At 52.8% G+C, this 26,612-nt stretch overlaps 15 protein-coding genes and 1 non-coding gene across 16 annotated transcripts in view; 9 read left to right on the top strand and 7 right to left on the bottom strand.

Moving 5' to 3' along the window:
* The first annotated feature begins 98 nt into the window (after positions 1–98).
* Positions 99–2,545, top strand: BDV17DRAFT_269014 (putative chromatin remodeling complex subunit (Arp9)). Its single transcript, XM_073758527.1, has 3 exons — positions 99–238; positions 301–1,699; positions 1,753–2,545. The coding sequence occupies exons 1-3, from the start codon at positions 209–211 to the stop codon at positions 2,328–2,330; spliced, it is 2,007 nt and encodes a 668-aa protein (XP_073613587.1). The 5' UTR covers positions 99–208; the 3' UTR covers positions 2,331–2,545.
* A 396-nt stretch (positions 2,546–2,941) lies between these two features.
* On the top strand, positions 2,942–3,043 carry BDV17DRAFT_t109. The gene has a single exon. It is a non-coding gene; the product is annotated as a tRNA-Ile (tRNA).
* Positions 3,044–3,246: 203 nt separating this feature from the next.
* Positions 3,247–4,463, top strand: BDV17DRAFT_293329 (putative C2H2 finger domain protein (Kin17); the record flags this gene model as incomplete). The annotated part of the gene is made up of 4 exons (XM_073762578.1): positions 3,247–3,300; positions 3,381–3,454; positions 3,532–3,712; positions 3,780–4,463. 4 exons carry the CDS (start codon positions 3,247–3,249, stop codon positions 4,461–4,463), a joined length of 993 nt encoding a protein of 330 aa, XP_073613586.1.
* Positions 4,464–5,036: 573 nt separating this feature from the next.
* BDV17DRAFT_150696 (uncharacterized protein) lies at positions 5,037–7,574 on the top strand. Its single transcript, XM_073754472.1, has 2 exons — positions 5,037–5,596; positions 5,650–7,574. The coding sequence occupies exons 1-2, from the start codon at positions 5,290–5,292 to the stop codon at positions 7,128–7,130; spliced, it is 1,788 nt and encodes a 595-aa protein (XP_073613585.1). The 5' UTR covers positions 5,037–5,289; the 3' UTR covers positions 7,131–7,574.
* Positions 7,228–9,209, bottom strand: BDV17DRAFT_269010 (ankyrin repeat domain-containing protein). The gene has a single exon (XM_073758526.1). It carries the CDS (start codon positions 8,587–8,589, stop codon positions 7,621–7,623), a length of 969 nt encoding a protein of 322 aa, XP_073613584.1. The 5' UTR covers positions 8,590–9,209; the 3' UTR covers positions 7,228–7,620.
* Positions 9,210–9,301: 92 nt separating this feature from the next.
* Positions 9,302–10,145, bottom strand: BDV17DRAFT_293327 (uncharacterized protein; the record flags this gene model as incomplete). Its single annotated transcript, XM_073762577.1, has 2 exons — positions 9,302–9,394; positions 9,450–10,145. The coding sequence occupies 2 exons, from the start codon at positions 10,143–10,145 to the stop codon at positions 9,302–9,304; spliced, it is 789 nt and encodes a 262-aa protein (XP_073613583.1).
* Positions 10,146–11,374: 1,229 nt separating this feature from the next.
* BDV17DRAFT_150683 (tyrosine-protein phosphatase) lies at positions 11,375–12,688 on the top strand. Its single transcript, XM_073754471.1, has 3 exons — positions 11,375–12,042; positions 12,097–12,413; positions 12,465–12,688. Exons 1-3 carry the CDS (start codon positions 11,668–11,670, stop codon positions 12,613–12,615), a joined length of 843 nt encoding a protein of 280 aa, XP_073613582.1. The 5' UTR covers positions 11,375–11,667; the 3' UTR covers positions 12,616–12,688.
* A 281-nt stretch (positions 12,689–12,969) lies between these two features.
* Positions 12,970–14,047, bottom strand: BDV17DRAFT_269007 (uncharacterized protein). The gene has a single exon (XM_073758525.1). The coding sequence runs from the start codon at positions 13,944–13,946 to the stop codon at positions 12,978–12,980; it is 969 nt and encodes a 322-aa protein (XP_073613581.1). The 5' UTR covers positions 13,947–14,047; the 3' UTR covers positions 12,970–12,977.
* Positions 14,048–14,426: 379 nt separating this feature from the next.
* BDV17DRAFT_293324 (uncharacterized protein) lies at positions 14,427–15,109 on the top strand (the record flags this gene model as incomplete). Its single annotated transcript, XM_073762576.1, has 2 exons — positions 14,427–14,619; positions 14,676–15,109. The coding sequence occupies 2 exons, from the start codon at positions 14,427–14,429 to the stop codon at positions 15,107–15,109; spliced, it is 627 nt and encodes a 208-aa protein (XP_073613580.1).
* A 110-nt stretch (positions 15,110–15,219) lies between these two features.
* BDV17DRAFT_283142 (Zn(II)2Cys6 transcription factor domain-containing protein) lies at positions 15,220–16,349 on the bottom strand (the record flags this gene model as incomplete). Its single annotated transcript, XM_073760312.1, has 2 exons — positions 15,220–16,022; positions 16,106–16,349. The coding sequence occupies 2 exons, from the start codon at positions 16,347–16,349 to the stop codon at positions 15,220–15,222; spliced, it is 1,047 nt and encodes a 348-aa protein (XP_073613579.1).
* Positions 16,350–17,353: 1,004 nt separating this feature from the next.
* Positions 17,354–17,968, top strand: BDV17DRAFT_293322 (uncharacterized protein; the record flags this gene model as incomplete). The annotated part of the gene is made up of 1 exon (XM_073762575.1): positions 17,354–17,968. One exon carries the CDS (start codon positions 17,354–17,356, stop codon positions 17,966–17,968), a length of 615 nt encoding a protein of 204 aa, XP_073613578.1.
* Positions 17,969–18,390: 422 nt separating this feature from the next.
* BDV17DRAFT_269004 (uncharacterized protein) lies at positions 18,391–19,378 on the top strand. The gene has a single exon (XM_073758524.1). The coding sequence runs from the start codon at positions 18,533–18,535 to the stop codon at positions 19,028–19,030; it is 498 nt and encodes a 165-aa protein (XP_073613577.1). The 5' UTR covers positions 18,391–18,532; the 3' UTR covers positions 19,031–19,378.
* BDV17DRAFT_299639 (uncharacterized protein) lies at positions 18,391–20,570 on the bottom strand (the record flags this gene model as incomplete). Its single annotated transcript, XM_073763914.1, has 1 exon — positions 18,391–20,570. The coding sequence occupies one exon, from the start codon at positions 20,568–20,570 to the stop codon at positions 19,131–19,133; it is 1,440 nt and encodes a 479-aa protein (XP_073613576.1). The 3' UTR covers positions 18,391–19,130.
* Positions 20,571–21,167: 597 nt separating this feature from the next.
* Positions 21,168–22,553, bottom strand: BDV17DRAFT_299637 (zinc-binding alcohol dehydrogenase family protein; the record flags this gene model as incomplete). The annotated part of the gene is made up of 5 exons (XM_073763913.1): positions 21,168–21,279; positions 21,331–21,674; positions 21,729–21,851; positions 21,883–22,244; positions 22,481–22,553. The coding sequence occupies 5 exons, from the start codon at positions 22,551–22,553 to the stop codon at positions 21,168–21,170; spliced, it is 1,014 nt and encodes a 337-aa protein (XP_073613575.1).
* A 1,012-nt stretch (positions 22,554–23,565) lies between these two features.
* Positions 23,566–24,651, top strand: BDV17DRAFT_293318 (uncharacterized protein; the record flags this gene model as incomplete). The annotated part of the gene is made up of 5 exons (XM_073762574.1): positions 23,566–23,667; positions 23,731–23,811; positions 23,860–23,942; positions 23,995–24,341; positions 24,398–24,651. The coding sequence occupies 5 exons, from the start codon at positions 23,566–23,568 to the stop codon at positions 24,649–24,651; spliced, it is 867 nt and encodes a 288-aa protein (XP_073613574.1).
* Positions 24,652–26,150: 1,499 nt separating this feature from the next.
* Positions 26,151–26,612, bottom strand: part of BDV17DRAFT_293317 (uncharacterized protein) — a gene marked incomplete at both ends in the record, with an annotated part of 2,903 nt that continues 2,441 nt past the window's right edge. The window contains one exon of the mRNA XM_073762573.1: positions 26,151–26,568. Within this exon, the coding sequence (XP_073613573.1) occupies positions 26,151–26,568 (418 nt within the window). The remainder of the gene's footprint in view (positions 26,569–26,612) is intronic.

Here is a 26,612-nt window from a genome sequence, read left to right as displayed (position 1 = left end):
CAAGATTCAAAGAGCATAGATGTATTAATTCAGATTTAAGGTCATGTCGAGTATCGAGGTTAATTCATACAGACGGAGTGAACAAAAGCGCGCTAACCGGAATAGTCTCCCCGCCAACCTCTCAGCATCGCGCATCAAACACCAACCGCGGCCGAGAACCTCAAGAGCCTCCATCAATTCACAGCCAGCCGACCTCAGTCCCCACAAGATGCCGCCATTCAAGGACGAGCACATCCTGGTACCCCTCAACTCACCTTCCATTTCATATTTAATTCAACATACTGACCCTGTGTGAATTAGATAATTGCGCCCGGGTCGCAAGTGACCCTGGCGCAACTCGGCCTCCCAGAGTCCTTCACGCCAGCCCGCTACCGCTTCCCGACGCGCATGTTCCCGGCCGAGAAGAAGGGCGAATTTGAACCGTATAAGATCCGTGAGCGGCGGCAGGAGGTCAAAGCCAATGGCGTGCATGCGTCCGCGCCCGCGGAGAAAGAGGACGTCGAGATGAAGGACGAGCCGGCGCCGACGACAGAAAGCGGCGACGCGCCGAAGATGGAGGGTGAGGGCACGGAGGAGACAAAGGCCGAGGGTACTGAGAATGGAGCTGCGGCGGAGGGCGAAGGGAAGGAGGGGGCTGAAGGCCAGACGGTAGAGGAGATTTTCTACGAGGAGGACATTGCCTCTGAGGAAGGGGCGGTCTTCCCGATGCGGAACGGACGCATTGTCGACTGGCCGTGTTTCTTCGCGCTCCTAACGCACGTCTATAACACGCTGAGCCCGCCTTTCCACACGCCCATCATGCTCGTTGCCGAACCGGTCTGGACGCTGCGCGACAAGGAGGCGATTACACAGTTTGTGTTTGAGAAGTTCAAGACGCCTGCGTTTTGTCTGATGGATACTGCGGCGGCCGTGGCGTACGGGTATGGTGTTTCAACTGCGACGGTTGTCGATGTCGGGAAGGACAAGGTGGATGTTACTGCTATTACGGATTTCATGGTGAACGAGCACGGGCGGGGGACCGCGTTGGAAGGGTGCGGTGGTGATTACCTGACTGATCGGCTTCTGGAGTTACTCAGCTCCAAGGGGTTCACAAGAGAGATGTGTGAGCAGCTAAAGCGGAGTAGTATCGCTGAGCTTTTGCCGTCGGGGACGCCTTTACCCGGCGCCGCGGCCACTGCTCGCCAGGACGGGCATCAGGCGATCACCGCAGCTCAGAGCGGTGGACCCGCGGAGAACCAACAGCCCAGAGAAAACGGTACTACGGAGAACGACGAGGAAGATGATGTCCTGGATGTAGCGGCTATTGTCAGCGGCGGCAACACCAGCGAGTACCTTGCCGCGCGGGAGAAGGAGAAGGGGACGAAGAAGGGCGGCGAGGCCGCGAAGCCTGTTCGTCTGCCTAACTCCAAGAAAGAGAAAGCTACCTTCCAGTTCCACGAATTCGTCAAGTTAGAGCCCGAGAAGGACGCGCCTAGCGGTCCGAGTCGGTTCATTCGCCAGACGAGAGATGTCGAAGTTGGTGTTGAGCGTTTCCTTGCTGCTACGCCGAAGACAAATTCGGGAGATCGGCTGTCTAGTGGTATTCTCGAGGACATTGCGACACAAATCCACCACACCATCCATGCTGTGCCGGACGCGACAAAGCGCAGCGAGTTATGGGACTCGTTGATCATCGTCGGTAACGGTAGCAAGATCAAGGGTCAGTACACCCACCATCCATTATCTACCGCTCATGCACTAACACCATTGCAGGCTTCACTCAAGCCCTCCTCGCAACAATCAACCAAAGGTTTGTCCTCTCGCCCTCCGGCACAATCTTCACCTCCGAGATCCCCTCCAACTTCTCAACCCCCCTCCCCACCGGCGGAACCAACACCCCCGCCCCGGGCCTCCCCAACCCAATGCACTACCCAGGCAGCCACGGCGTAAACCCGCTCCTCGTCGCCGCCACCCACTCCAATAACCCCGCCGCCCCCAATATGCCCCCCGGCACGCCCTCAATGGACCCAACCCTCTCCCACCATCACCGGTCAACGGGACACTCGCAGACGCCAACGAGCGTCAAAACGGTGAAACCACCAGAGTACTTCCCTGAGTGGAAAGAGCAGACGGCCACCCAGCCCGCGGGCCAGAATAACCCGGGCTTGAATGGGCCGCCTGGACCGGCTGCGGGTGGTGGCCATCGCGGGCTGGAAGAGGCTTCGTTCCTTGGTGCGCAGGTTGCCTCGAAGGTTGTTTTTGTTGTTGACCAAGGGATCTCGAAGGGGTTTATGAGCCGCGTTGAGTATAATGAGAATGGGCCGAGCGCGATTCATGAGTATGTTATGTGAGGGCTGGTCATAGAAACAACCTTCGGTACACACTTCAGATGATTGACATCGTATTCGATGCTAGAGTTGTTACCTTTCTTCACATCTGCTTCTATTCGTCTTTGCCTCTGTTTATATTTGTATTTTAGGGCGTCGTTTCGTTACATTTCGTTTCGCAGTTTCAGAAAAGCAATCTCTGGATGCTGGTTAGGTAGGAATGGATAGGTGGAGTTAGTTTGGTCTAATAAATATACTATATTGATAGTAGACAACGCAATGCATGCACCCTAGTCGTAACTATGATACGCGGTATATTAGCGGAAGTCAGCAGCCCGGCTTGACTTGCTACATATATATTGAAGAAAGCATAGCGTCTGGGTGTCGTGGAGTTGAGCACAGTCCCTTGGAATACAGAACAACCGAAGAGCAGCTTCGAAAGAAGGGAAGAAAACTCTTTAGTACGAAACAGCGGCGAAAGTATAGAGCGGTCTGTCTGCCTCAGCGAGAGATTGATTTGGTAGTCTTTGAAGGCGCACTACTGAGAAAGAGTAGTGGCAATAAAAACCAGTGGGAACCTCTCCCATCAAACGTATTGGAACATGTTGCCAAAAATCCCACGCCGATTCCAACAAGGTTCCTTAACTCAGTAGGTTAGAGTGCCATGCTAATATAACCTGTCCAAGACAGGAATATATGCCACGTGGAAGTCGCGAGTTCGATCCTCGTAGGGACCATTTTTTGCCCAACTCTCATTGGGCACGGCACTTTTTTAAACCGAGCGCTTGTTTCACGTGACTGTTACCCGCGGCGCTGGCAACGACTCCATGAATCTCGACTCCGCCACCGACTTTCGTTCATCTCCGCAAGTTCAACTCATCATCGAGTTCTTTCTTTTGATTTTATCTTGAGGAGGAGCGCCTTTCTTTTTGCCGCCAAGATGCCGCGCGCCGAAGCAGGAAGCACGAAGGCGCTTAGCAATAAGATGAAGGCCGTACGCCTCCCCCCCGTGCTTCAGTTCAGCGATGGGCTCGCCGGAGGTCAAGCAAGCACTAACATTCATCTTCCGCTCAGAAAGGCCTAGGTCGACTGCGCTGGTACTGCCAAGCATGCGAGCGACAAATGCGCGATGAGAACGGGTTTAAGTGGTGAGTTTTTCCCCTCCCCAGTATGCTCATTCATATCGCATTTGAGGTTGTGATACTGATGATGTCTGCCTGGATAGTCACGTCCAAAGCGAAAGCCACGTCCGACAGGTCCTGCTCATCGGCGAAGACCCGAAGAAGTATATCCAGGATTACAGCAACCAGTTTATCAAGAACTTTTTGGACCTGCTGCGGACTACGCATGGCGAGAAGAAGGTGCATATTAATCAGTTTTATCAGCAGGTTATTGCTGACAAGGAGGTGAGTCCGACCAAACCTTTTCCCTTCTGGATTACTGGGAAGATGGTTCTGACGGATGCTTCTGTAGCACATTCACATGAACGCGACGAAATGGAAGAGTCTTACGCAGTTTGCGGCGCACCTTGGTCGAGAGGGATTGTGTCATGTTGAGGAGACGGAGAAGGGTCTGTTTGTCTCGTATATCGATCGGAGTCCGGAGGCGATGCGGCGGAGGGAGGCGATTATGAAGAAGGAGCGGCAAGACCGGGGTGATGAGGAGCGGGAGCAGCGGTTGATTCAGGAACAGGTTAAGCGGGCGCGGGCGAATGAGAAGGAGGAAGAGATCGATCCCGAGGCGAGGAATCTCCAGCGCAAGGAGGGTGAAACGGTGAAGTTGAACATCGGATTCGGCTCGAAGCCATCACCACTCACCGAGCAGCCGGCCGCGCAGCAATCCGACGAGAAAGAGAAGGAGGCTACCTCTTCTGCAACCCCTGAGTCCTCAGCCGCCGCCTCTCCCGCCCCGACGCAAGCTCCCGCAGCAGCCCCCAAGGTGTCCATGTCGCTAGGCGGTGGAAACAACAAGCCCAAGAATGTGTTCGCCTCGGCAGCAAAGAAGAACCCGCTGGCCGGGAAGAAGGGGCCTGTCATGGCCGCGCCGAAGAAAATGTCCGAGCAGGAACGAATCATGAAACAGGAGATGGAGGCCATGCAGCGCAAGCGCTTGGGCGGCGGGGGGATGCCGAACCCTAAACGGCCTAAGGTGTCATGAAGGCTTGGTGGAATTACCTTCCTAAAGGGCCATCAGGACCCCCGCAATCCGCCTGGCTCCAGCAATCTTGGAATCTGGGCGAGCGCAGCTCGGGCGGGCTGGCCCGTCATGCCCCTGGCTCCTTGAACAGTCCTGGAACGTTTAGTTTCAACTACAGCACAGCTAGGGACACCCCGACTGCTCATGCCATCCTTTGTGCAGCAGACGCCAGAAGATATCCGGCTTTCCGCATTAATTGCCACAAAACAACAAGTTATCATCGATAGCTTACCCCTGTATCTAGCGCAGGCCTCAACTTAAGTCTCAAATAAGCTACCACCGCCTGAGCCTGACAGCTCGGCGCCACAATCAAGAGTTCAATTGGACCCCGACTACCACAAATTCCAGACCCGGACGCTACTATATAAATGCTTTGATTTTAGTACTGTAAAGGCCACTGCCTGACTGCCCCATTTGATCCTGAATTTCCGCTTACCAAAGACGGAGGCCTCATTTAGCGGCGGCCCCAGCGCACTGGTGAAACGCCGCTCCGCCATCTAGTTCGACCGTGGAGTCCGGCTTCATTTCGAACTGTCTATCCAAGACAGCCTTGTTTGAGGACCGGGAAATCTCCAAAAATGCGCAAATTTGACGGGCTGGACCCTTGGAATCGCCATCATCCCATGTCTCGTCTCTGCCCTACCAAGATCATATAATATGCGCTCTACCCATGATCTGCGGCCCAGTCGAAGATCAGCCCTTCGTCGCTCTTTCTGTCCTTTTCGTTCCGTTCATTAGTTCATAGTTCATATCGCTGGTCGATAGTTCCATTCTTTTAAAACCCATCATGAAGATCACCGTTCTAGGTGCCGTGCTCGCCGCCGCGCAGAGCGTCACGGCTGCCCTGGACGAGTCGCTCCTTGAGACCTTTGTTGACTCTCTCGAACTTACCTCCTCGTTTAACCCTATCGAGGAGGCCTACTGGACTGGATACAAGCACCATCGCCGCACCCCGTTCGCTGTCTCGCCTGACGGAGAGTCCGCGTACCTTGCGTACCTCGACTCGAGCGAGACGGACATTCACGTTCAGCAGGTTAACCCAAGCACCTTCGAAGCCGTGGGAACAACCGTTACCGTTACTGGTGGGAAAGAAGGTACTTCCCCCTCCATCCTCAAGAAATTAGATAGATAAAGCTAATATATCCAGCCGGCGGTCTGGTCGCCCACAACGACGGCTTCGCCCTCCTCACCAACGAAGCCCTTCCCTCCGGAACGGCCGACGCCCCAGCCGACAACACCCCCGTCCCCGTGTTGTACCGGTACACGAACGGTGAGCAAACCTGGAAAACGTGGCTCGGCGGCCCCGACGTCGAAGGCGCAGATGGCCACCTCGCATCCCCCGATATCAACGGTGATCTCGTCTACTCCTCCGAAGCGGGCCTCTACGGCGCGTACTTCGTTGTCACGGCGTACTCAGGCTCCGCGTCCGGCCACTACGGCGATAGCATCCAGTATGTCAATGACGACGGCGAATTGCAGACAATCGATGGTGCCACGAGTACATGGGGATGCAGCCACAACACGGGTATTGCCTTCGAAGAGGCCTCTGACGCCCCCTTCGCTAGTATCTGCGCCGAAGACCAGGGCGCCATCTGGCTGAACACTAACGGCCAAGGGATGATGAACATCGGCGTGAAGATCTCTAATGAGAATACCACGAACGGCGCATCTGGCGAACCCATGGGCGGCATGGGCGGCTCCTACAGCGCCCTCGTTAAGCTCGGCTCGTCCTCAAAGTACCTCTTCGCTTGGCCCTCCCGCGGCGCAGTCGACGTCACAACGAACGACTGGATGGGCGAGGGATACACGCATGTCCTACCGCGTAATCTAAACCGCAACGTCGCGATCGCCCTTTTCAGCGACAAGAACACACTCGTCGGCGACCAGGCCACGTCGGAAGTCGGTGCTGCCGACGGCGACAGCCAGATTAACTGGGTTACTGAGGGCAGTGCCGACCACTCAAACGTCCACGCCGCGGCCTTCGGAACGGAGAATGTCCTGCTGACTTGGGAACAAATCGATAACCCCACCTGCGACGAGTTCATCGCGATGGGCTGCAAGGGTGCGTTTTCGGGGACGTACTTCCAGCAGGTTGACTCATCCGGTGCCACTGTCGGGTCGGCGCTTAATTCCTCGGATGTTTATGTTGCCGGCGACATGGTTAATATCGGCGACCGCATCTGCTGGCCTTATGTGAGTATGGTGTGGGATCTTGAGGGGACGGTCAACTCTTGGGGTGGGGAGAGTACGGACTCTACGACGAAGAAGATCTCGTTTGCTTGTATTGGGTTGTCTGGCTCTGGATCGGGCTCTGCATCGGCTACCGCCAGTGCGTCTGGTTCTGGCTCTGCGACTGCGTCCGGAACTGCAACTGCCACCGGCACAGCTACCGGGACAGTCACCGACTCCCTCTCCCTAACAGCCTCCGAGACCGCCGAGACACAGGTTGCATCTGAGCCTACCACTGACGCCACTGCCGTACCCACCACCGAAGTCGCTGCCGTGCCTACCTCTGTCGATGCAATTGGTGCTAGCGCTACTGAGGAGGTTCCTGCTGCTGCTGCCACCAGCGCGAAGCCTGGGAAGGGGAAAGGGAAAGGGAAGTGTCGGGCTCACTACCGTCACTAGAGTTGATTGCGGATATCGGGGGGCCAATGCTCTCCTCTGCACTGGAGAAATGTCGAAGGGGAGGGGACGTGAGGAGCTAGACGCTAGACGTTTTCTGCAATGAATTAGCCTAGGAAGAACTGAAATGTAGAGAAAAAAAAAAGGCGCTTATAAGTGTCGTTTGTTTCTTGGGTGCTGCACTGTTTTCTTCCGTCGGATGTAGTACTGTATTTTTAGAAAGATGGTTTCGTGGGAGATGCGTTCAAGCGCCTTTACATGAGGCCCTCGAAGAATGCCATACCGAGTAGGATAGACAGATCACTAGGATTGCTCCGGATCACTCGAGCTACAAGTGCTACACAGGGATGGAATCAAGAAAAACAAAGTGAATCCGATACGACAATATCTATCATCAGGCGTACGCACCATGACATAACCCGAAAAGTAGACTTGTGGTTGTCTATGGTCCAATATCCAACATCCTTCAGGAGACCCCGAGCCCTAAACGGCGTCATTCCACCGTAGACTGCAATGGCTCAGCGTGCGGAAGCTTTAAGTCTTCGTCTTCGTACCTCAGTGCAAGCTCCTTCAGCCAACTCACAAATCCCTCGGTGTACACGTCGGTTTGATCTTCGGGCTTCCGATCGTGACTTGGAATCTGCAGAAGCTCATGTCCAACGCACTCGTACACTCCACCTTCCGCGTAGCCCTCCATACAGAAAGGACAAAGCTCAAGCCTGGGGCGCGTGGTGCAAACGTACCAGCTGCCCAAACTGAGATTTTCATGGCAGCAATAACATGCTTCCCAGTGACCGACAGCATGGTCTTCGACACTGACTTTGACAGTCTGACTGAACACAAGAGAGGCAGCTGCGAAATCCTGCAGCCTCACAAGGCAGTGACCTAGGCAATCAAGGCTCTCCATACTTTTTCTCTCTGAAGGGTTCGTCGCTTGAGCAATTTTCTGAATGGTCTGCCTTTGCCGACGCTGTTGATCGTATACACTAGGGGCTTTGCAATCCCTGCATTTGGGGATCTTTGCTCGGAATACTGGAGTCGCATATTGCCATGGTGTTATTCCGCAACTGTCGAGGCTCTCCAAGGGCGCACTGTTTGCTATAAGAGCATAAACGACACCCTCATGTTGGCTTTGAAAGCCAACATGCAACGGTGCCACTCCAAAAGGTGAAGCTTGATCAACATCTGCTCCAGCCTTGATAAGCACTTGCGCCACCTTGGCGTGGCCATTGAGACATGCCAAAAATAAGGGTACCCATCCTCTGCTAGTTACCCTTGAGACTTTCGCGCCTCTATCGAGAAGGAGCTCAAATACCTCGCAATGACCATGCTCAGCTGCAAACTCTAGAGGGGTGAAACCTTGAATCAGTGGAGGCTGCGACATCTGCACCCGAATCCAGAAGAAGCTGAACAACGTGAGGATGCCCGCTGAAAGCAGCTTGATGTAGAGCCGTAAAGCCATCCCTACTTAAGGATTCAGTATCCGCGGCGAAATTTAGAAGAAGCTTGACGACTTCGTAACACCTTTGTTAGGCCGCAAGGTGCAGGGGCTTGAGACCGTCCTCATCAGAGCGCATGACGTCCGCACCGGAACTAAGAAGGAGCTCAACAACATTACGATGATCCCTCCAAACTGCTAGGTGCGAAGGGGTCCTGACAGCCGAAGTAGTGGCTGGTAAATCTGCACCCAAACCTAGAAGAAGCTCGATCGTCTCTTGCTGACCAAAATAGGCTGCAATGTGTAGGGGGGTGAAGCCATGGTCGTCAGTGATTGAGACATCGGGGCCCAAATTTAGAAGAAGTCGGAAAACCTCCCAAGAATTCACACTAGCTACAGTATGTAGAGCAGGTTGAAAGTCCTGCAGGCCGCGCTAACTGGCATAAATCGAGAAGGCCTTCCATCGTTGCACGGACAAGAGCCGTGCCTCCAGCTGAGCAAATGGCTTGGGCATCGGCTCCAGAGTTTAGTAGAAGTTCAACGGCATCGGTGTGCTGCTCGAGCCCCGACTTTGACTACGAAGCCTAGAATGCAAGTAAAATGCGAGGAGGTTCAACTTCTGGCTGATATGTACAAGGTCCGAGACTAGAATCATGAAAGCCAATCTGGAAAGAATCACTGCTCCTGCAACAATACCCCTATGGACCGAAATCCAATATAAGCCCCGGAGAGACCATTATCCTCCGCCACCGCCACCCCCCCCTGCGCCTGCCGCTGCAGCACCAGCACTGTTCGCCGTTGTAGCCATAAGCACAACGATAGCCGACGCCTATAGCAACAAATATTAGTACCCTTATTAGCCCCATGAGAGCCACATGTAGCACAAGCCAAGTAAGCCAGATAATCTTGCCCTGGGCAAGATCTATCCCCTCCGCAACCCTGACCTCCCAGCACGGTCTCTTCCCAGGAATATACAACGCAGCAACATCCACCAACCTAGATTCCACAACGACCCGATCCCGATGAAGCACATACGCCCTGTTCTTCCAGATATTCTGCATACGAGCAGTCAACTTCACCTCCTTCTCGTATCCATCTCCGTCTCCGCCCCCATAGCGTTCAGCCGCCGCAGCCGCATTCCGAAAATGCACGTCGAACTTCCCATCCGACGTCGTGTTGTACTTCGGTATAATCGACGCAATGGGTCTCGTCGCCGACGGCGCAGCCCACTCGTTCTCCTTCTTATCGCTTTCCTTCCGGCCCTTCTCACCAGGGAGATGGACGTGCCAGAGATCGTTCATTGTGGCGCGCGAGATCTCGAAGAGCGGCAGGCCTGACGGGTCGCGGACATGTCGGCGCTGAGGGAGGGACCAGAAGTTGCCGCTTACCTCGAAGAGCTTTGTGGATGGTGCATGATTGCTCGAGGGAGTTGCTGTGCTTGTGACTGTGAAGTTGCTGCTTGACCAGACTGAACTGTTTTGTTTTACGTGGATGGTTGTTGCCCATGGGGCGATGTGGTCGGTGCGGATGCCGATGGGGTTGCGTATGTGCTTGAGAGCTTCGAGCGGATCCATGTCCATGAAAGCTTTATGCTGGTAGTTTACGGGGAGAGGTAGGGCTGGAAAGACTAGGATCTCGTGGCGCCCGGGGGCGGGATCGGCCCTAAAGCCATGAAAAAGGCCAATGAAGCTTTATGTCTGACGCGTGGAGCTGGGCCCGCAGGTACACTGGAAGGCCGCTATGAGCCTGTGCCGCATGACGTAGAGAGCGCTCTTTGGCATCTGTACAAGGCCACAGGATCATGTCTTGATCTTTGGCTAGGGCTAATCTCCTGGCTTTCAGTGGGCTAGACGGCATAGGCAATCTTATTATATCGAGATGTTGACCAGGAACTGTTGGACGGCATGGAACGTGGCCTAGACAGGGAAATGGCTCCCACGGGCAAACAACTCTACATAATTCGTGCGCCTGCATGGGTTCGCCCCGAAAGGTCATACGGACGATTCACCGGCACGGAAGCGGGAGTAGCCTCTCTTCACTTGATGCTTTTGCGTTACATTATGGTTGATTTGTTTCTCGTTTCTGACTCGGGGCTTACAACTTTTGACATTGAGTATTATGGCTAAATAATGAACATGGTAGTCCTGAAACCCGAACTGCGAATACCAGCCTGCTTTACAAAATCCGATTTGTAAACTTTTGGAGTGTATGGCCCCATTGGTTGTGATGAGGACTCCGTCATCCGTTCTGGTGCTGCCCGAGTGAGGACGGTGTGGGGTGCCACTTCAGCGGGCACCTCGCGCAACCTACCTTATTCGAGTCAGTGTCGTGAGGCTAAGGATGATGTACTGTATGTACTGTAGACAAAGTGGATGCCTCACAGGGCCAGGGAAAGGAAAAATATTGCTCGAAAGCACAGGCCTGCTCGAAGCTCGTGAGGTTGTGGCATGTACAGCAGTATCCTATCATAGCGGTAGCAAAGGAGACTTGTAGGCAACCTACGTCCGCTTTATCTAGCTCGGCACCTGCGTGCTGTGAATGAGAGAGCATTTCTTGAACATGGTGGACAGGCGGTATACCAAGATCGACTTGCTTTGCAATTCGTACACTTTATGCTCAATTTGGATGCGCATATGCAGTTGGACGTTTCGATTCGTGGCGATGTGCTTGATAGTGTGCTTGAGTAGGAGGGGTTAGAAGGCGCATTTTGTCAGTGAAAATGCCGTATCCTGATACAATGATTATAACTAGTGTTCTAATAGGATTGTCTGTTATAGTCAATCGCAGTGCAAGTCGGGGTGGTAGATACCTACATACATGTGTGATGGCCAGATCATTGGCCCAGCTCCATAGAAATTAAACTTCTCCACCACCCTTAGCCCGCCGCATTTCTTGCATCAAGCATCAGGTCAAGTTTATATTGGATCCCATTCTCCGATACGCATCATCTCACACCCGCGCCTTCCCATCTCGAACGCACAAGTCTCCATTCAGTCGGGAAAATTGAAACTCCGCGTCGTACGAAGGTTTTCCACCGACCCCAGACGATCTCTGAGTTTTCCTTTACCGCACACCGCAACTTATTCTCAACGTCATTGAAAGATGGGCGACAACTCACATGCTGAGAATGCTCCCTCCAGTCCTGGAACCACGATCAGAATAGACGGCGTATTCAACGTTCGCGGTTTCGGCGGGTACCGCACTGCTCTGGGACCGAACAGCATCACGCGCAATGGCCTGCTCTACCGCTCCGGGCACCTACGGGACATCACCCCACAAGGGCTAGAGAAGCTTCGGGGTTTAGGCATTACGACTATAATCGGTCTCACCATCTCTGAAGAGACGAAGGCTTTGTTTACAGATACTCCGAGCCGTACGGCCCAATGCAAGGTGTTGAATTTCCCGCTCGCGAAGAGTGCGTTTTCGGTGACACAGCTGTCGGAGAAGTATAAACGGTATCTTGCAGAGGGTGAGAAGGTAGGCGTGAAACCTTGACATGTCGAAGGTAGTTATTTTGACAGAAGTATCCAGGCCATAGCAGAAGGCTACCTCAAACTCCTCATCGAAGGATCGCCCGTGGTTCGGGATATCCTCCTGTATATCCGAGACAATCCAAGCGATGTATTCCTCATTCACTGCGCGATGGGCAAGGACAGGACGGGAGTCATATTCGCCGTGCTTCTTTCTCTAGCTGGTGTCCCGGACGATGTCATTGCCGACGAGTATAGCCGCAGCGAGGCGGCGCTGGAAGAGTCCCTACCGAAGATTGCGGCGGCGATCAATAAGGCTATGCCCTTGATCGACGGGGCGGGGGCGATGGAGCGGGCAAGGATTGTAATCAAGACAAGGTAGGTAAATTTGCCCAGAGGCTAGTTGTGCTTTGACTAACGTCAGTCTAGCGAGGAAGCCATGCGTCTCACGCTGCGGATGGTGGAAGAGATGTTCGGCGGAATGATGCAGTATGTGGAGGAGTGCTGCGGCATAGATGAGGTGGATGTCAAGAAGATCCAAGAGATAGTCATTCAAACACCAGCTGTACTTTCGGCCTAGGGCTTCCGAAAGGGGAAAATTCAACCAACGGGAGTTGAGGCAAATCACGCCAATGGAATTATTCATTCTTTTCAAAGTAGCACATTGGCATAAACCAATTACGCTGATACTAGGGGTTCTAGGCATTAAAGCAAGATAAGGTCGTTGAACTGCGCATTAGATTATCAGCGTGGAAAGGTCAGTTAGAGCAAGCATCTCCTCTTTTCAAAATAACTTCGGAGCAGAGCTAGCATTTACACGATGATAGACAAGATCAAGTTGAATCTAGGCGATATCCCAAAGAATGGTAACCACCAGGAGAGATCTACAGAAGCCACAACAAAGCAACAAACAAGACGGATGAAACACTTTCATGGCTATCCCTAGGAAGGCAATCTCTTAAACGCTTCGTCCACGCTGACCAACCCCTGAACACCAAGATCATCGCCCGTCAAAACTTCCTCGTCAACATCAGAGAATGCCCTTTCACCAGTTACCTCCAGATAATAATGCGTGATATCCATAAGCTCCCCCATTCCCGGCCACAGCGCCCGATAATCCTCCCTAGAAATCTGCACGGCGCGAACCTGAATGCCCTTCGCAGCCGCAAAAGAAGCCACCACATCCCCTACCCCTCGGCACTCCACTACCCCAGAGACGAACTTTCTGGGGAGAGTCTTCTCCGCCTGTTCCAAGATTGCCATGGCATACAGGCCGACATTCACATTAGCTTCGCCTAGAAGGGGGAATTTCGTCTCAGGTGGGATATTAAGAAGCGTGATGTAGCTTTCGCTCCCATCGGCAGTATGGATCCTGCTTGGTCGGAACACAGGATTGAGGATATTACTCGCGTACCACCCGAACCAAGCAAATGTTGTTTTGGCAGCGAGATCGGGGAGGTCCGATCTGATGTACCGATCAACAGCATTCTTGCTCTCAAAATACGGCACGAAGAACTTGCCCCCGGTATTGGCCTTCGAGTCTGGTAGGGTCGACCAGATATAGTGATCCAGCGTCTCAGTCATGGAAGCCGCTTTGGCAAGATTGATACCCTGCTCGGTTTCGGATTCCATGGATTTCTCGATTCCGATAGAAGCGAGGTTCTCGAAGAAGTTCGTTACTGCGAAGATGGCGTGTGTTCCCGTGAATGCTGCGATGAGCGAATCGACATCGTGAAGGTCGGCCTTGACAACTTTGACACCCTGAGAAGCTAGGGCTTTGGCCGCGTCGCTGGAAGGGTTCCGGGTTGTCGCGCGGATGGTGTAGCTTGAATTTGGGGCGTTCAGCAGGGCTCTGATGACAGACCCGCCTTGGATGCCTGTTGCGCCGATGACGGTGATTATCTTGGACATGGCTTATGGAGAGAGAACAGCTGGACTTGAGTGATCTTGGCCGTATATATGATATTTATTTGATCTTTGCAATGATATACTCACATCAAGCTGCGTCGAACCCCTCTTAAGTAGACCTTGTCCAGTATGGTCCATTGCTGCGTGACGTTGCAGAACTTGCTCAGCACTGCCATTCAGTCAGCAATATCCATAATCATGAAGTTGACAAATCCACCTGCACCGCAGAAAAGTGTCCGAAAGGGCTGCGGTGCTCATGCGGGGTCTGCGGGACTGCGGCGCGCAAATGTGGATCCCCGCAAGAGCCGCCCCGTTGTGCCCCAGATTTGCCCGCTTTGAAAGTCTATACCACGATATACTCAGACCGATAGATATATTTACCAATCAAACGACGGGATTTCCTCGGAGAGTGTATCAGCTCGAGTACACTCACTCAGACACGCAACTCGATACAGCAGCCAAGAAAACCAACCCACCGGCACAATGAAAACAACCGAACTCCTCTTCCCAGTCTTCAAGCAGGACGCTGAGACCCAAGATACACTTGAGTATCGAGGTCCCGAAATATTCAGCCACTTCGTCGGACTCGACGGTCTACGGTTCTTCGCGCGCGGAACGGTGCTATACGAAGATGGCAAACCACTCGAGACTAATGAGCGTGGTGTTCTTGTCCTGGGTGAGTATACTTAAGATCCGGAGTTTGCTAAGGTTGGGAGCTGACGGAGAATATAGAGTGGGATGACCCTTCCTCGTTCTACGCATTCTATCCCAACTCACCAAAATTCGCGGAGTTCATCCAGGTTGCAAAACCGCTTGTTGCAGCGCCTGATGTCCCTGAGTTATTCGCGACAGTCAGTTCCGCAGAACAGACTGCATCGGCAAAGCTCACTCAGATTATCAAGGTAAAGCAAGAGCCCAACACCGAGTTTGTCTGGAGTAAGCTCCGCGATACCCTGTTCCAGGGCAAGGACGCAACGCCGGTTTTCTCTCACGCGAGGGGAATCGAAAAGCAGGAGGGGCTGCTTATGGGGATGATTGGGTGGGAGCGAGTGGAGGACTACGAGCGATCAAGAGCCGACGAGGCCGTGACTGGCATAATTAATGAGCTGGGAAGCGCTGGGAAGGTTCTCGATGTGGTAGTGCAATTGGAACCGATGGCGGTCTAAAGGGGTCTGAGAACGAAACGAAGCCGAAGGGAATTCGTGTACGCAGCATATAGCATATATGTACAGTAGGACCGCAACGCATCTCAACTCAAAGTCCTCCAATCATTCTGTCAAGTCGTAGCTCCCGCAATATCGTACTTCTCAACAGTATCAAGCCCCTGACACGGTACAAGAAGTAACTTCTCAAATGGGTCCAATCTCCTCGGCGTAGAAACAAGCCAGAGACCCACGAACGTCTCGTACGATATTGTCTCTCGCAGACTTTCATAATCGGCACTTTCACATGAGTCCCAGTAGGCCAACGCTGTCGATAAAGGTAATTTCGCCAGCGTAGGCAATCCAATACAGATTCCCTCGCGGAAGACTGAGTTCACGCCGTACAAAAAGTAGACGATAATTGCCGTGCGGCGAATACATTCAGCAAGGACCCACTCGTGCTGATTAGTCGGATTGCGGATCTCGGCCTTAGACCGAGTAAGTAGTTTCAGAGCGCGGGTGGACATGACGCCCTGTTGTTGTTCGGCGATTGTCCGTTGCTGAAGACTTCCAAGGAACAGCCGAATAGCCTGGTAAAGTAGTAGCGCCTGCAAACTCGCAAGGTCTTCAATGAGCGTCATCTGTGTTGCAGAATCAAGAAGCCCGGTAACCTCAGCATCCACAACTCTAAACAGCATATCCCGATTCTTCTCAGTCAGAAGGCACGAGCTACCCGATACCCCAAACGCCGTCCTCATAGCTTGCGGCATACCAGTCCGGTACAATTGCTCGTGTATAAAGATCGTCGAGCCCTGGCGCGCGAATTCCCCCGAGTAGCTTTTCAGCTCGTCTATGACCCACTGCCAAGAGCGAGTACTGCCTTCGATGGGTTGGACTTCTCCGAGGGGGCCGCATAGTCGAGCTATACTTGAGAAATCTAGTGGGGTGGTTGGAAGAACGAGGTTTGACATGACGTGGACGTTGGTCCGTAGTTAACTTGTTGGTATTCATCGAAGAGACTGGTAAAGTTGCCCGTCTCGAGATAGTTCATAGTGGAGGCATCAATCGCGTCTACTAGCGTTGCTAATGACTGCTCCAGATTTCTGTCAAAGTTTGATGCTGAGGGCGTTGATGCACTGATCGGTGGGTATGCATATTGGCAAGTCTTGTTTGATTTTTGGCAGGTACCGCAAGTTGGGTAGGCGAGGTTGCACTTCCGACGGCCTCTGAAGCAGGCATTACATGATCTTCGCCGCAGCGACATTGTAGCGTTATCTGGTTGTGCATGGTTTCGGTGAAGGCTGAGGGGGATGTGCAGATGGCCTGGTGAGTAATCACTCATGAGGCTGGAGAGAGTAAGCACTAGTCTTCATCGGGGAGTTGTACATATCGGGGCATCCGTAGTACTGTGATATACCAAGCCGACAATGAGTATGTGACCCGCCAACCGTCCTGACGCCCCGAATTCTCAACCCACACTCAGTTTGTAGATATAGCCGGGGCGGGGAGTGGAGCGGCTTACAATTTATACGACCTGCCTCCGGCATGCAGCTCTTCCTTACCCCTACGTTTATTCCAGTTACAAATTCTCAGACACAAGTGAAGGCCATATGAGAAGCACATTGGACTCCGATGAGCCAACCAGTCGGGGATGCAATGGCAGCTTGAAGTTCTTGAGCCCCTGTGAACAATGTTTGGACTGGATAGCCGCACGGCCCGTCCCGGAAAATCATACCTTATATAGTGGAGAGTTCACAGTCCTAAAGATACGCATGTTGAAGTAGACTATAATTTTAGGAATAATGGAAGTTGGCTTCATAATAATGAGGTTGGGTCATGCCAGTGCACTTTTCCAAGTGTTGGTGGCAGAAGCAGAACACCTATGCCCACCTGGGTGTTGTGTTACTCACCACCATGAACCCCCTAATGTATATAACCCATGGACTTGCTTTCAACTTCAGTCCCCTTCACCGGCTTCAAGAAATTCCGACATTCTATTCAACTTGACTCACCCGACACAGCTTCCCAACATATTCTACGCCCATGAGCTCAAACAGCGACAGCGACAACGACAACGAACTCCAAGTCGATACCCGAGAACCAATCCTTCTCATCGGCGTACCAGGCAGAAATCTTGAACCACTTTGCGAAATCTTCAACCAGAGTCACTAGCCGAGAGACTTTTCTCTGTGAAGAAGGAAAGGTTTCTTTCTGCCGGGGCCTCTTCACCGCGCAACACCGCCGTCTGCTAACAAAGCACTTGAGAGAATGTCTGAGGTGGACACTAGGGCATTTCAACGTGCGACTGAGAGGGTCTTTAAGTCCGTGGAACATTCTGCAGCTCTAGCAAACGAGGAAGGCAAGAACCTGATGGCTCAGGTGGACCCGGCCCACCTGATAAACCCGGCGGCCCTTCGTTGGGCAGGCAAAGCCAAGATTTTGGAAATCCTCTGCGAGAAAGAAACCTGGGGAATCCTGGCCAATCATGCTCAAGTTCAAGACCATGGCTCGCTTGTCGTCAGTACGCCTATTTCAGTATCTGAGTATGCCGATCCGAGCGCAACTAACTCAACGGAGCAAGCGCTGGAGACATCAAGCTGGACGGACCGACACAACCAGAGTCTTCTCCCCGATTCCTATCCCCGCAGGTGGGGGATGGTTGTTATCTTTTCGTCCCCTGTTTCAAGCTCCCGGACGGTCTATCGTGACCTCATAGCGCTTAAAAAGGAACGCAGAATAGAGTCGGACATCGTCGACCCTCTTTTCGAATTGACAGCGACGTTCCAGTGGCTGGCCGCATTGCACGGCTGGTGCACCTTGAAGGCAAAAGCGGATTCTACGTGCGCCCCTATCATCGGGAATGTAGATTACCGCATGGACTAATAATTCTGTGTGACTGGAATTTCCACCTTAATACGAGATTTTGATCCCCAAGGCGAGTATCGCGTTCCAGCAGGCCGCGCGAGATATCCTGAGATGAGGCGCATGGGGATTCATCCTCCGCACAAAGTACTACGAAGCAGATTATTTCGTTCTGTTACTCCAGTAGAGAATAGGCTCTGGGAGTTCTAAGTGGGCAATGGGAAGCGCGCGGTAAGCGATAAACTCATGTGGAAGCCCATACTACGTTTAGGATTGGATTGGCGTCGACAAGACGACGTTTATTCTAGGTGACCGGCTGTGTCAACATATTTCCACCTCAAGAAATCTAATACAGAAGACAGATGGCAAGATTCAGGCCAAGTCTGTTTGGCAGGATGTGTCTAGGCACTTTACCTATACGAGCATACCCCTCCAACCCCTCCTCCAACTCCGCCACCACCTCAGTGATAAAAATGGTACCACTCCTAAAACCTACGAGAAACTGAGCAAGCGATACCACATTATCAGAAAGACTCTACGACCCCACATTAAATACATAAGCTTCCTCACGCCTCATCGATAACAATGCCTCACCGACCCCTCCCCTCCCACATCGCCGAAACAATCCGGTTCAAGAAATCCCAATACTGCCGATTCGCAGACACGCACGAGTGGCCTTCCTTCCGCGCCCTGTTCAACCCCAACGTAACCGTAACCTTCTGCGACTTAGATGGGAACGTCGTAACCGAAAACGGCGCAACATACTCCTTCGCCGGAATCGACGAGTTCGTTGGGTTTTTCAGTAAAGCTTTCGAAACGCAGCAGACGATTCACCTTGTTGGGCCCGGAGAATTAGAGTTTGTGGAGGGCTCGAATGAGAGGGAGGTTAGTGCCGTCTGGCCACTTATTTATCATGCGGCTAGTCTTGGGGTTTCGGAGGGGTGGAGTGGAACGGGTGGTGGGCATTATCATGAGATTTGGAGGAAGGTGGAGGGGGAGAAGGGGTGGGTTATTGCGAGTTTGAGGTTCGTGAGGGCTTATTGGAAGGTTCAGGGTCTGGGTGAGGAGGATTTTGGGGGGTGATTTATTGGTTATTAGTATTCATCTTCAGCGAAGTTGAATGTTCGTTGAAGTAACATGTCATGACTCGTTGATTTTGAAGTATCGAATATCGATACTGTATCTAAGCTGACGGCGCAGTGTCAATGGCATCCACGCCCCGATACTCAAAGTACTTATTCCACTCATCATCATCAATAAGCGTCTGCGCTAGATCGCGCTCATAGAAGATTGAAAACTCGCATCCCTCATCGGGATTCGCCTCATTCGTACGAGGCGGGTAGATGATAATCACCCCGTTCGTCACGGAATCCAGCAAATGGCGGTACGTGATCGGGGAAGCGAAGCCGAAGTTTGCTGCCGTGATGTTTGCGTCGCGGTGGTCGGTCTGAAGGATGGACATGGGAGCCATCGAATCAATGCGGATGTTTAGGGCTGCCTTGTCGCGGATCATAGCGACCATGCTGAGCGATTGATCTAGGGCTTCTTGAGTGATGCTGTTTGTTATCGCGCGGATATACGCTGCTAGCTTCCAGAAAGGCCACTCGGAGATGACTTCTGCGACGGTTGGTGCTTGGACTCCGGCTGTAGTGCTCATTACTGCCGAAGCGAGATTTCCTTGGATGCGCGGGGGCACCCTCGGCGAGTGGAAGCGTCTGCGCATGTCCACGGCCTCAGCCCAGAAGACATGGGCGGATGGATCGGCGTTAAAGACCGGTGCTCGCACGCGTGTGAGCGTTCGGAAAATAAAGGCTGACCAGGCGTCGTATGTGGAGATCCAGGTACCATCCTGGGGTGTCCCTAAAGCCTTCAACTCCGCTGCTTTGCGCTTGGGCAGGTGAAAGAGGAGACATATGCCTGGTAATTGAGCTGGGTTACGCTGAGGAGCAGGCGGACCGTTCACCTTTGCCTCCGGGGGATCTGGTTTCGTTACGCGCGAGCGATCGAGGTTATTGGGATCCCATGGAGGGAAAGGAGTGCCATTAACAATTGCATAGCAATTCTCCGCCAATTGGTGAGTAAGACCAGACCAGCCCATTATATCATTCGAATAATGGTGGTGATGCATGATGAAGACCAACCCCCCGTGGACAAAGTTCGCCTTGTAGGCAGCCACAACTGGACTAACATCCGGACTTGCTTCAGGTTTCTCGCCGTAGGTCATTGGAGGAACGCTCCATAGGTTAAGGTCACCGAGTTTGACTGCAGAGAAATGCGACTGCTCAATCTCGTCGATAGATGGGTAGGCTGCTGAGCCGGAATCGAGCCATTGAACGACCAATTTGACAGTACTATCCTTCTTCTTGACGAACGAGTGGCCACCGGCCTCGTCCTTCTCAATTGTTCCGCAAATGTGTCGCACCTGGCTGAGGGTTCGCTCAAGGCCTTGCTTCAGCACCTCCACGACTCTGGGCTTATCGGCATCGGCTAGACGGAAGAACAGGGCATAGTTGTTATAACTCTGCACAGAGAGGTAGTCGAGAGTCGAAACCTTGAATCGTTCTTCCTCGGGGTCATCCTCCCAGCCAAAGGGATGGAGATGGTAAACCTGCTCTGCTGGCATTGTTGCGTTGGTACAGAGCTATGAAGGAACGACCTTCAACGAGCTGAAGAAACTGGCAGTGAAGGCCTCTTCATAAGCCGACATGGTCCACGGTACTCTGGCTAGGATCCAAATGCGTAACGGATGGCCTGACCGTCTGCGGCGTCACTACCTTGCTAGGCTTTGGTGAGCGAACCAAGAGCGTACCGGCACCGTCGTTCTAATTAAACTATTTATTAAATGTCTTGCTGAAACGATCCTCAACCCATGTCGGTTTAGGGCCTGCATCTCACCCGCTGTCATATCGGCCGCGACTATCGCACACGGCAAATACTCCGACGCCTAGGCCCATACCAAGTCATGACACAACCGGTTATGCATTAGGGCTGCCGCAAGATGGTCCTTAATCTGTAGTAGCGCTCGTCTGTTCGCTCAAGTCTTCAGCCATTCGAGTCTGGCCAGTTAATCCCTGTCTGGCTGAGGAATATATCAGATGACATCTGCTTGTACAGTATTACCCGAGGTAAAGACGATAGAGCATTTTATGGATCAACAAGGTTGTGTCTGGCTTATGAGTCTGGAACAAATCACAATTATCTTCAAATCCATCCACACCAGTCAAACACATCGAAGCTTCAGGACAATTTTCGTTCCACTAACGCCCCCCTTCAAAATATCCAGGGCATTATTCAACTCATCAAGTCCACCTCCCACGACCCGAACATGTGGGCTAGGCACTACATCACCAGACTTCAGTGCCTCTGACAGCTAGATATTAAACGTCTCCGCAAACCGCTGATGGAGTGCCTCCGGCTCCAAGGGCGGGAAGACAAACTTCACCTCAATCCCCTCCACCGTCGGGACGTAATCGGGAAGGGGAGGCGCATATGCGACCTTCGCGTCTTGACCTTTCTCCTTCAACTCCTGGAGGACACCAAGAATGGACAGAAGAGAGTCCGGCACAGCACCGTATGCGACACGCAGCTCGACACCGTCGCTTCTTGCAGCATTAATAATCTGCTTCACAACATCTTCATCTCGATAGTCAAATACCCTATCGGCTCCAAGCTCCCTCATATACTCATGATGCTTCCCACTCGCAGCTGTATAAACCGCCACCCCCATCTGCCTCGCAGCCAGCAGCGCAACACTCCCAACACTGCTCGCTCCACCTCAAACAAGAAGAGCTTCTTTCCTTCCGTCTGCATTCGGGCTCAACCTCGTCTCGAAGTCAAAGCCCAGACCCGCTCCACACCACCCATTCCAAGCCGTAAAGACCGCCAGGGGTAGGACTGCCCCTTCCTCAAACGAAATCCTATCGGGCAGAACAGACACATTCCGCTGAGACAAGGACGTATTCCTGAAAGGCGCTGTAATCTTCTAGACCGCCCTTATAGAATCCGCTTGCGAGTGCAACCACTCGCGTTCCCTGTCGGAGAGCGGGTGTAGTATTGGGATCGGTTGGGAGGTCTGGTCCGAGACGCTCAACGACCCCGGCTACGTCTGAGCCCAGGACGGCTGGGTAGTGCGCGATTGGGGGAAAGCCGAGGTTGCGCTGGCACCAGTCGACGGGATTCAGGGCGACGGCGTGGACCTTGATGAGGACTTCGCTGGGGCCGGGGGTCGGTGTAGGACGGTGGGTAACTGACAGTGGAGAGCCTTTGGCTGGGGGGGTGGCGGCGCGGTGTTGCGAAGCTGTAGCAGAGGCCCATTTTTGGGACTTATTGATAATGTGATTAAGATAGGATGGTGTGGTAGTTGGGTTATATGCAGTCCTAATATATGGAAAGAACGGCCTCGTGCTCAAGGACCCGCGGTCCCGTCTTCCGGGATTAGAGAGCAGGGCGTCGCGCCAGGAGGACTATATCCCTGGTGGTACTACCGCATTTACCCTAGCTTCGCATTATTCCTTCAAGCACAAGCTACCTTACCTGATTTCCAAGTGATGCTTAAATCCGACAACCTCGATGCAAGCGGTGATAACCGCTTATCCCGGGCATACATCAAGACTAACCAGCAACCGCCCAATGACAGAGTGAATAGTACAACTCGAACGAAAATATACTACAGGCAGGTAAGATCTGAGGCCCACGAGTCATTTTACTAATGACTCGCCGTCTATCAGTACTGAAGAAGTCCGCGCGGGTTTGCGAAACCCGAACTCCGACCCGAAACCCGAGTCATAACCATATGTACGACCTGCTTCGAGCCAGTCGGAGTCAGATGCACAAAGTCAACTGCCCGCAATGCACCTGCATACACGGGGTGTGCGACGATCCCGATGAGATGGCTGCCTCGTGGTCTTCACGTGGCTGTCCAACCAAGACAAGATCGAGAACGGCCTACGCCACTGTGAGAGATTGTATTGAGTTTTGTGCGACCTGCTCAACGCACATGAAGATACGAGATGTACACAGCAGTGGCGTCACGATGGCTTCCATGTGGTCTCGTACGGCCACCAGATACCTACCTAATCAGTGTTTCCGCTCGGAGGGTTGGGCTCTCCCGCTCCGTGTCCGCTCCGGGCGGAACCTTCGTTGTCGGCGGAATCTAGTCTTGGGTGCGCGGAAATGAGCGCTTTGGCGCGCTGTTTGGGCGGCTGGGGTGATTGGGCTGGACACCGCGGGAGGATGGCCTATCTAGTTGGCTGTGTTGACGCCCTCTATTGAGAAATGACGACCTCTGCCGATAAACGATCTTTTGAGAATGGTCGCTTCAAAGACCATGAATTCCCGCTCAGGAAGCTATACGTGAATGAGGCATGGATCTTTGGAGGAGTACTGGGAGTGATGCAGATAGCTTGCGGATCTCATCCCCAATTTTAGACGGACAAATGGACCGTCTCCACCTGCAAGTGTCAGCATTTAGCCTTAAAAGTAGGAAGCGGGCCGATATGTTCAACGTGGAGCCCTCGGCCACCGTTACGGATTATTTATGTTTATGGGTTTCCCCGAAACACGGTCGAAGTTAAGTAGTTATCCCTCGAATTTACAAGCAAAGCCGGTTCATTCTCACAATGCTCAATGTTGGAGTTGCCGGAGGAACAGGAGGCGTTGGTCGGACAATCGTCGAGGTCCTTGCTTCCTCCAAGCACAACGCAGTTGTTTTCTCACGAAGGGTATGGTGCATGCCATATGTATTCTCAGCCAAACCACAAGTAACAATCGCTAAATAGCTGCAGCCCGGCGACGGGGTAATAATTGTCGACTACGGCAGTGTGGATGCCCTGGTCGACATTTTAGAATCAAACAATATCCACACCGTAATCTCTGCCTTTTCAGTAGAGGGCGACTCGCTCGCGAAATCTTAGGCGAATCTCACTGAGGCCGCGATACGATCAGAGAGCACAAAAAGGTTCATCCCGAGCTCTTATGCTATTTCGTGTCCGCAGGAGTAAGTCTCCACCTAGCAGCTCAGATACTTCCAGCTGTTCTGACCAGCACAGAGCTTTCAAAGTCCTACCCCAGTTAAAATATTACTTCGACGCCATCGAGACTCTCAAGCACTCTGGTCTTGAATGGACAGTCTTTCACGACGGCATTTTCTTAGACTACTTCGGCGGTCCTTCATTGAAGTCCCACCTAAAGCACAACGTGTTCGTGATCGATCTCGCGAATAAAGTCGCCGCCATTCCAGGTGACGGAAACGCGACTGTCACTTTTACATACACGTTTGACCTTGCGAAGTTTGTCGTTGCGGCTCTTGATTTGGAACAATGGCCCCAAGAAAGCAGAGTCGTTGGCGACGAGATGACCTGGAACGAGTTCGTCGCGTTGGCAGAGAAAATCACCGGTATGTCCGACGCCCTGAAGTAACAGAAGCTATCCTGAACGTAGCTAATCAATCAGGATCCAAATTCGAAATCCATCACGATACAATCGAAAGGTTGAAGCGGTTCGAGATTACGGAGCTACCCGGCCATCGGGCGCTGTATGAGCACTTCCCCAAGAAAGCTTATCAGTGGTTTATGTCTACCTTTGAACTGTTTACGACTGATGGGGGCTCTTGGGTACCAAGGGAGGGGTCGTTGAACGAACTATTCCCTGGCATTCAACCTCTGACGGTGCGAGATGTGCTGGAGCAGTATTGGGCCGGAAATTAGGGTTCTGACTACTTGGACGTTTTCAACAATCGTCGTTGATCTACTCTGTAATGCCCACCTCGAAGGGACTAGTTGATGCTATCTACATGAGAATGAACAGACAGTCCCTACGTCGATCCCATGCGTAAGCTGCCCAGCTTGTGTCTCCTGCGGCAGCCTTAGAAACTCCTCTCACATTTCAAACTGGACCGGACATTTTGCAATCGTCAAACAGAAGCCAAACGATCCTGGCCAGATTAAGCAAATGGAATCTCTGATCAGATCTTATCGTAGTTGTACAAACTCAATGCGCCTTCTGCTGATGCCGCAACCCCGCGTGGCCGATCTTTGACAAGATGCAGTTACACAAAGACGGTTGAATGTGTTCGCTTTCCAACTCAGGGGTTCCCTGCGTCGCTCGCTCGTCTGACTGTTTTCTTTTTTCTGAATGATTTCTCATGCTTCATCCTTCTCTCATGGGCCACGTGGGCTTCAATTCCACCGCGATGGCTGCTCTCTTCCTCTTGTTATTGTTTGCTATGACAGCCGTTCTGGCTGAGAACGGTGAAGGTAAATGATCGCCCGTCTTTCCTGTGTACCCATCAGTCCATTTGCTAATTATTCAATTCAGGGAGCTTGATCAACAGGACAGACATCGATACCACATAACCTTACAACGCAGAATCCACATCCGACTACAAGTTCGAATCGATGTTCTACATTGACTACCCCTATGATGGCCAAGAAGTTCCAATAGACGAGTTCATCGTGCAATGGGCAATGGGGAAGCGAATACTCCCTTGACGATTTCTCCGAATTCACCATCGCACTGGCCCCTCTGGGCGCCACCGTCCGCAGAGAATTCATCTTTTCCACGACCGTCCCACCGACGAAGTTCTTCACTAGGATTCCCGAGTCCGCGCTGCCGACTGTATGGCCTGACATGACTTCCTTGCTCGGTTTCAACTTCTATACTTTGATCTGAACAAGATGCACGGGAGCTCGTCGAGTATTTTTCTTGCATGCGCCCACTCCGGCGACCGCTACAGTTACTGAGACGGTTACGGCGACTCACACGGCGGACGACGAGAGTACACCGACAGCCATGGCAATACCGGCAGGTGGCGAGAATTGGGAGGACATCGATGGCAATGACGACGGCTCTCGACTGGTGCAAAGGCCGGCACTGGTGTCGGAGCGGCCGCAGACCACATACTCCTCGACCACCCCAAGCAACGGCGACATTGTCCCACTCGGCGGTCTCGAACTAGAATGGACCTACAGCTTCCAGGATCCGGCGACCTGGGTGTTACGCTTGTTTTCTACGATTTTGGTGGTGTCGTCGAGAGCGCCAGGGATGAAGTCACAATCACCGTTCATGCATCGGACACGTCGACCACCATCCCTGCCAGTGTCCTGCCCACCCTACCTCCGGGCAAGTCCACCAAATTCGACCTGCGCATCCGGCAGGTATCCGGGTCGCACAGAATCACGGCTTATAGCATTATCACGACTTCTTCTTAAGCTGAAACGACTGACTGGATTACGACCTCGGTGGACGAGTTCACACCTGAGCCCACCGCAACCTCCCGATCGGTGATGATTACGCCCAATCTGGCAGTGAGGACGAAAGCTCTGGAGATAGCGATCTTCCACCCAGCACAACAGCAGGTATCGCGGTCGGTGCAGTAGTCGGCTCTCTCCTCGGAGCCGAAGTATTCCTCATCTACCGGCGCCGCAAGCGCAACGAAACACCTAGAACAGTCCGTGAGATTTCCGACGGTGGTCCTCCTGGCTCTTTGACTTTTCGGACCGGGACCGGGACCGGTAGCAATCAACCCGGAGATATGGTTGGGGGAGATGGTGCGGACAAGAACAGGCCGCCGGTTCTGACGCGGGTAAGGGAGTCTTCGACTGCTTCTGCGTCTTCGACTGCTTCTGCGTCTTCGACTGCTTCTGCGTCTTCGACTGCTTCTGCGTCT

The sequence above is a fragment of the Aspergillus undulatus genome (genome assembly GCF_047715775.1).
Source record: "Aspergillus undulatus strain CBS 261.88 unplaced genomic scaffold BDV17scaffold_40, whole genome shotgun sequence".
In the NCBI taxonomy this organism is placed as follows: Eukaryota; Fungi; Ascomycota; class Eurotiomycetes; order Eurotiales; family Aspergillaceae; genus Aspergillus; species Aspergillus undulatus.
This window is presented reverse-complemented; position numbering and strand designations above follow the sequence as displayed.

Bases quoted from the DNA above. Each gene is read 5' to 3' on its own strand.
- BDV17DRAFT_269014 (XM_073758527.1), top strand. From the start codon at position 209: ATGCCGCCATTCAAGGACGAGCACATCCTG. The intron at 239-300 runs GTACCCCTCAAC...TGTGTGAATTAG, and splicing joins TCAAGGACGAGCACATCCTG to ATAATTGCGCCCGGGTCGCA. The intron at 1,700-1,752 runs GTCAGTACACCC...ACACCATTGCAG, and splicing joins TAACGGTAGCAAGATCAAGG to GCTTCACTCAAGCCCTCCTC.
- BDV17DRAFT_150696 (XM_073754472.1), top strand. From the start codon at position 5,290: ATGAAGATCACCGTTCTAGGTGCCGTGCTCGCCGCCGCGCAGAGCGTC. The intron at 5,597-5,649 runs GTACTTCCCCCT...TAATATATCCAG, and splicing joins CGTTACTGGTGGGAAAGAAG to CCGGCGGTCTGGTCGCCCAC.
- BDV17DRAFT_269010 (XM_073758526.1), bottom strand. From the start codon at position 8,589: ATGGCTTTACGGCTCTACATCAAGCTGCTTTCAGCGGGCATCCTCACG.
- BDV17DRAFT_150683 (XM_073754471.1), top strand. From the start codon at position 11,668: ATGGGCGACAACTCACATGCTGAGAATGCTCCCTCCAGTCCTGGAACC. The intron at 12,043-12,096 runs GTAGGCGTGAAA...AGAAGTATCCAG, and splicing joins ATCTTGCAGAGGGTGAGAAG to GCCATAGCAGAAGGCTACCT. The intron at 12,414-12,464 runs GTAGGTAAATTT...ACGTCAGTCTAG, and splicing joins AGGATTGTAATCAAGACAAG to CGAGGAAGCCATGCGTCTCA.
- BDV17DRAFT_269007 (XM_073758525.1), bottom strand. From the start codon at position 13,946: ATGTCCAAGATAATCACCGTCATCGGCGCAACAGGCATCCAAGGCGGG.
- BDV17DRAFT_269004 (XM_073758524.1), top strand. From the start codon at position 18,533: ATGCCTCACCGACCCCTCCCCTCCCACATCGCCGAAACAATCCGGTTC.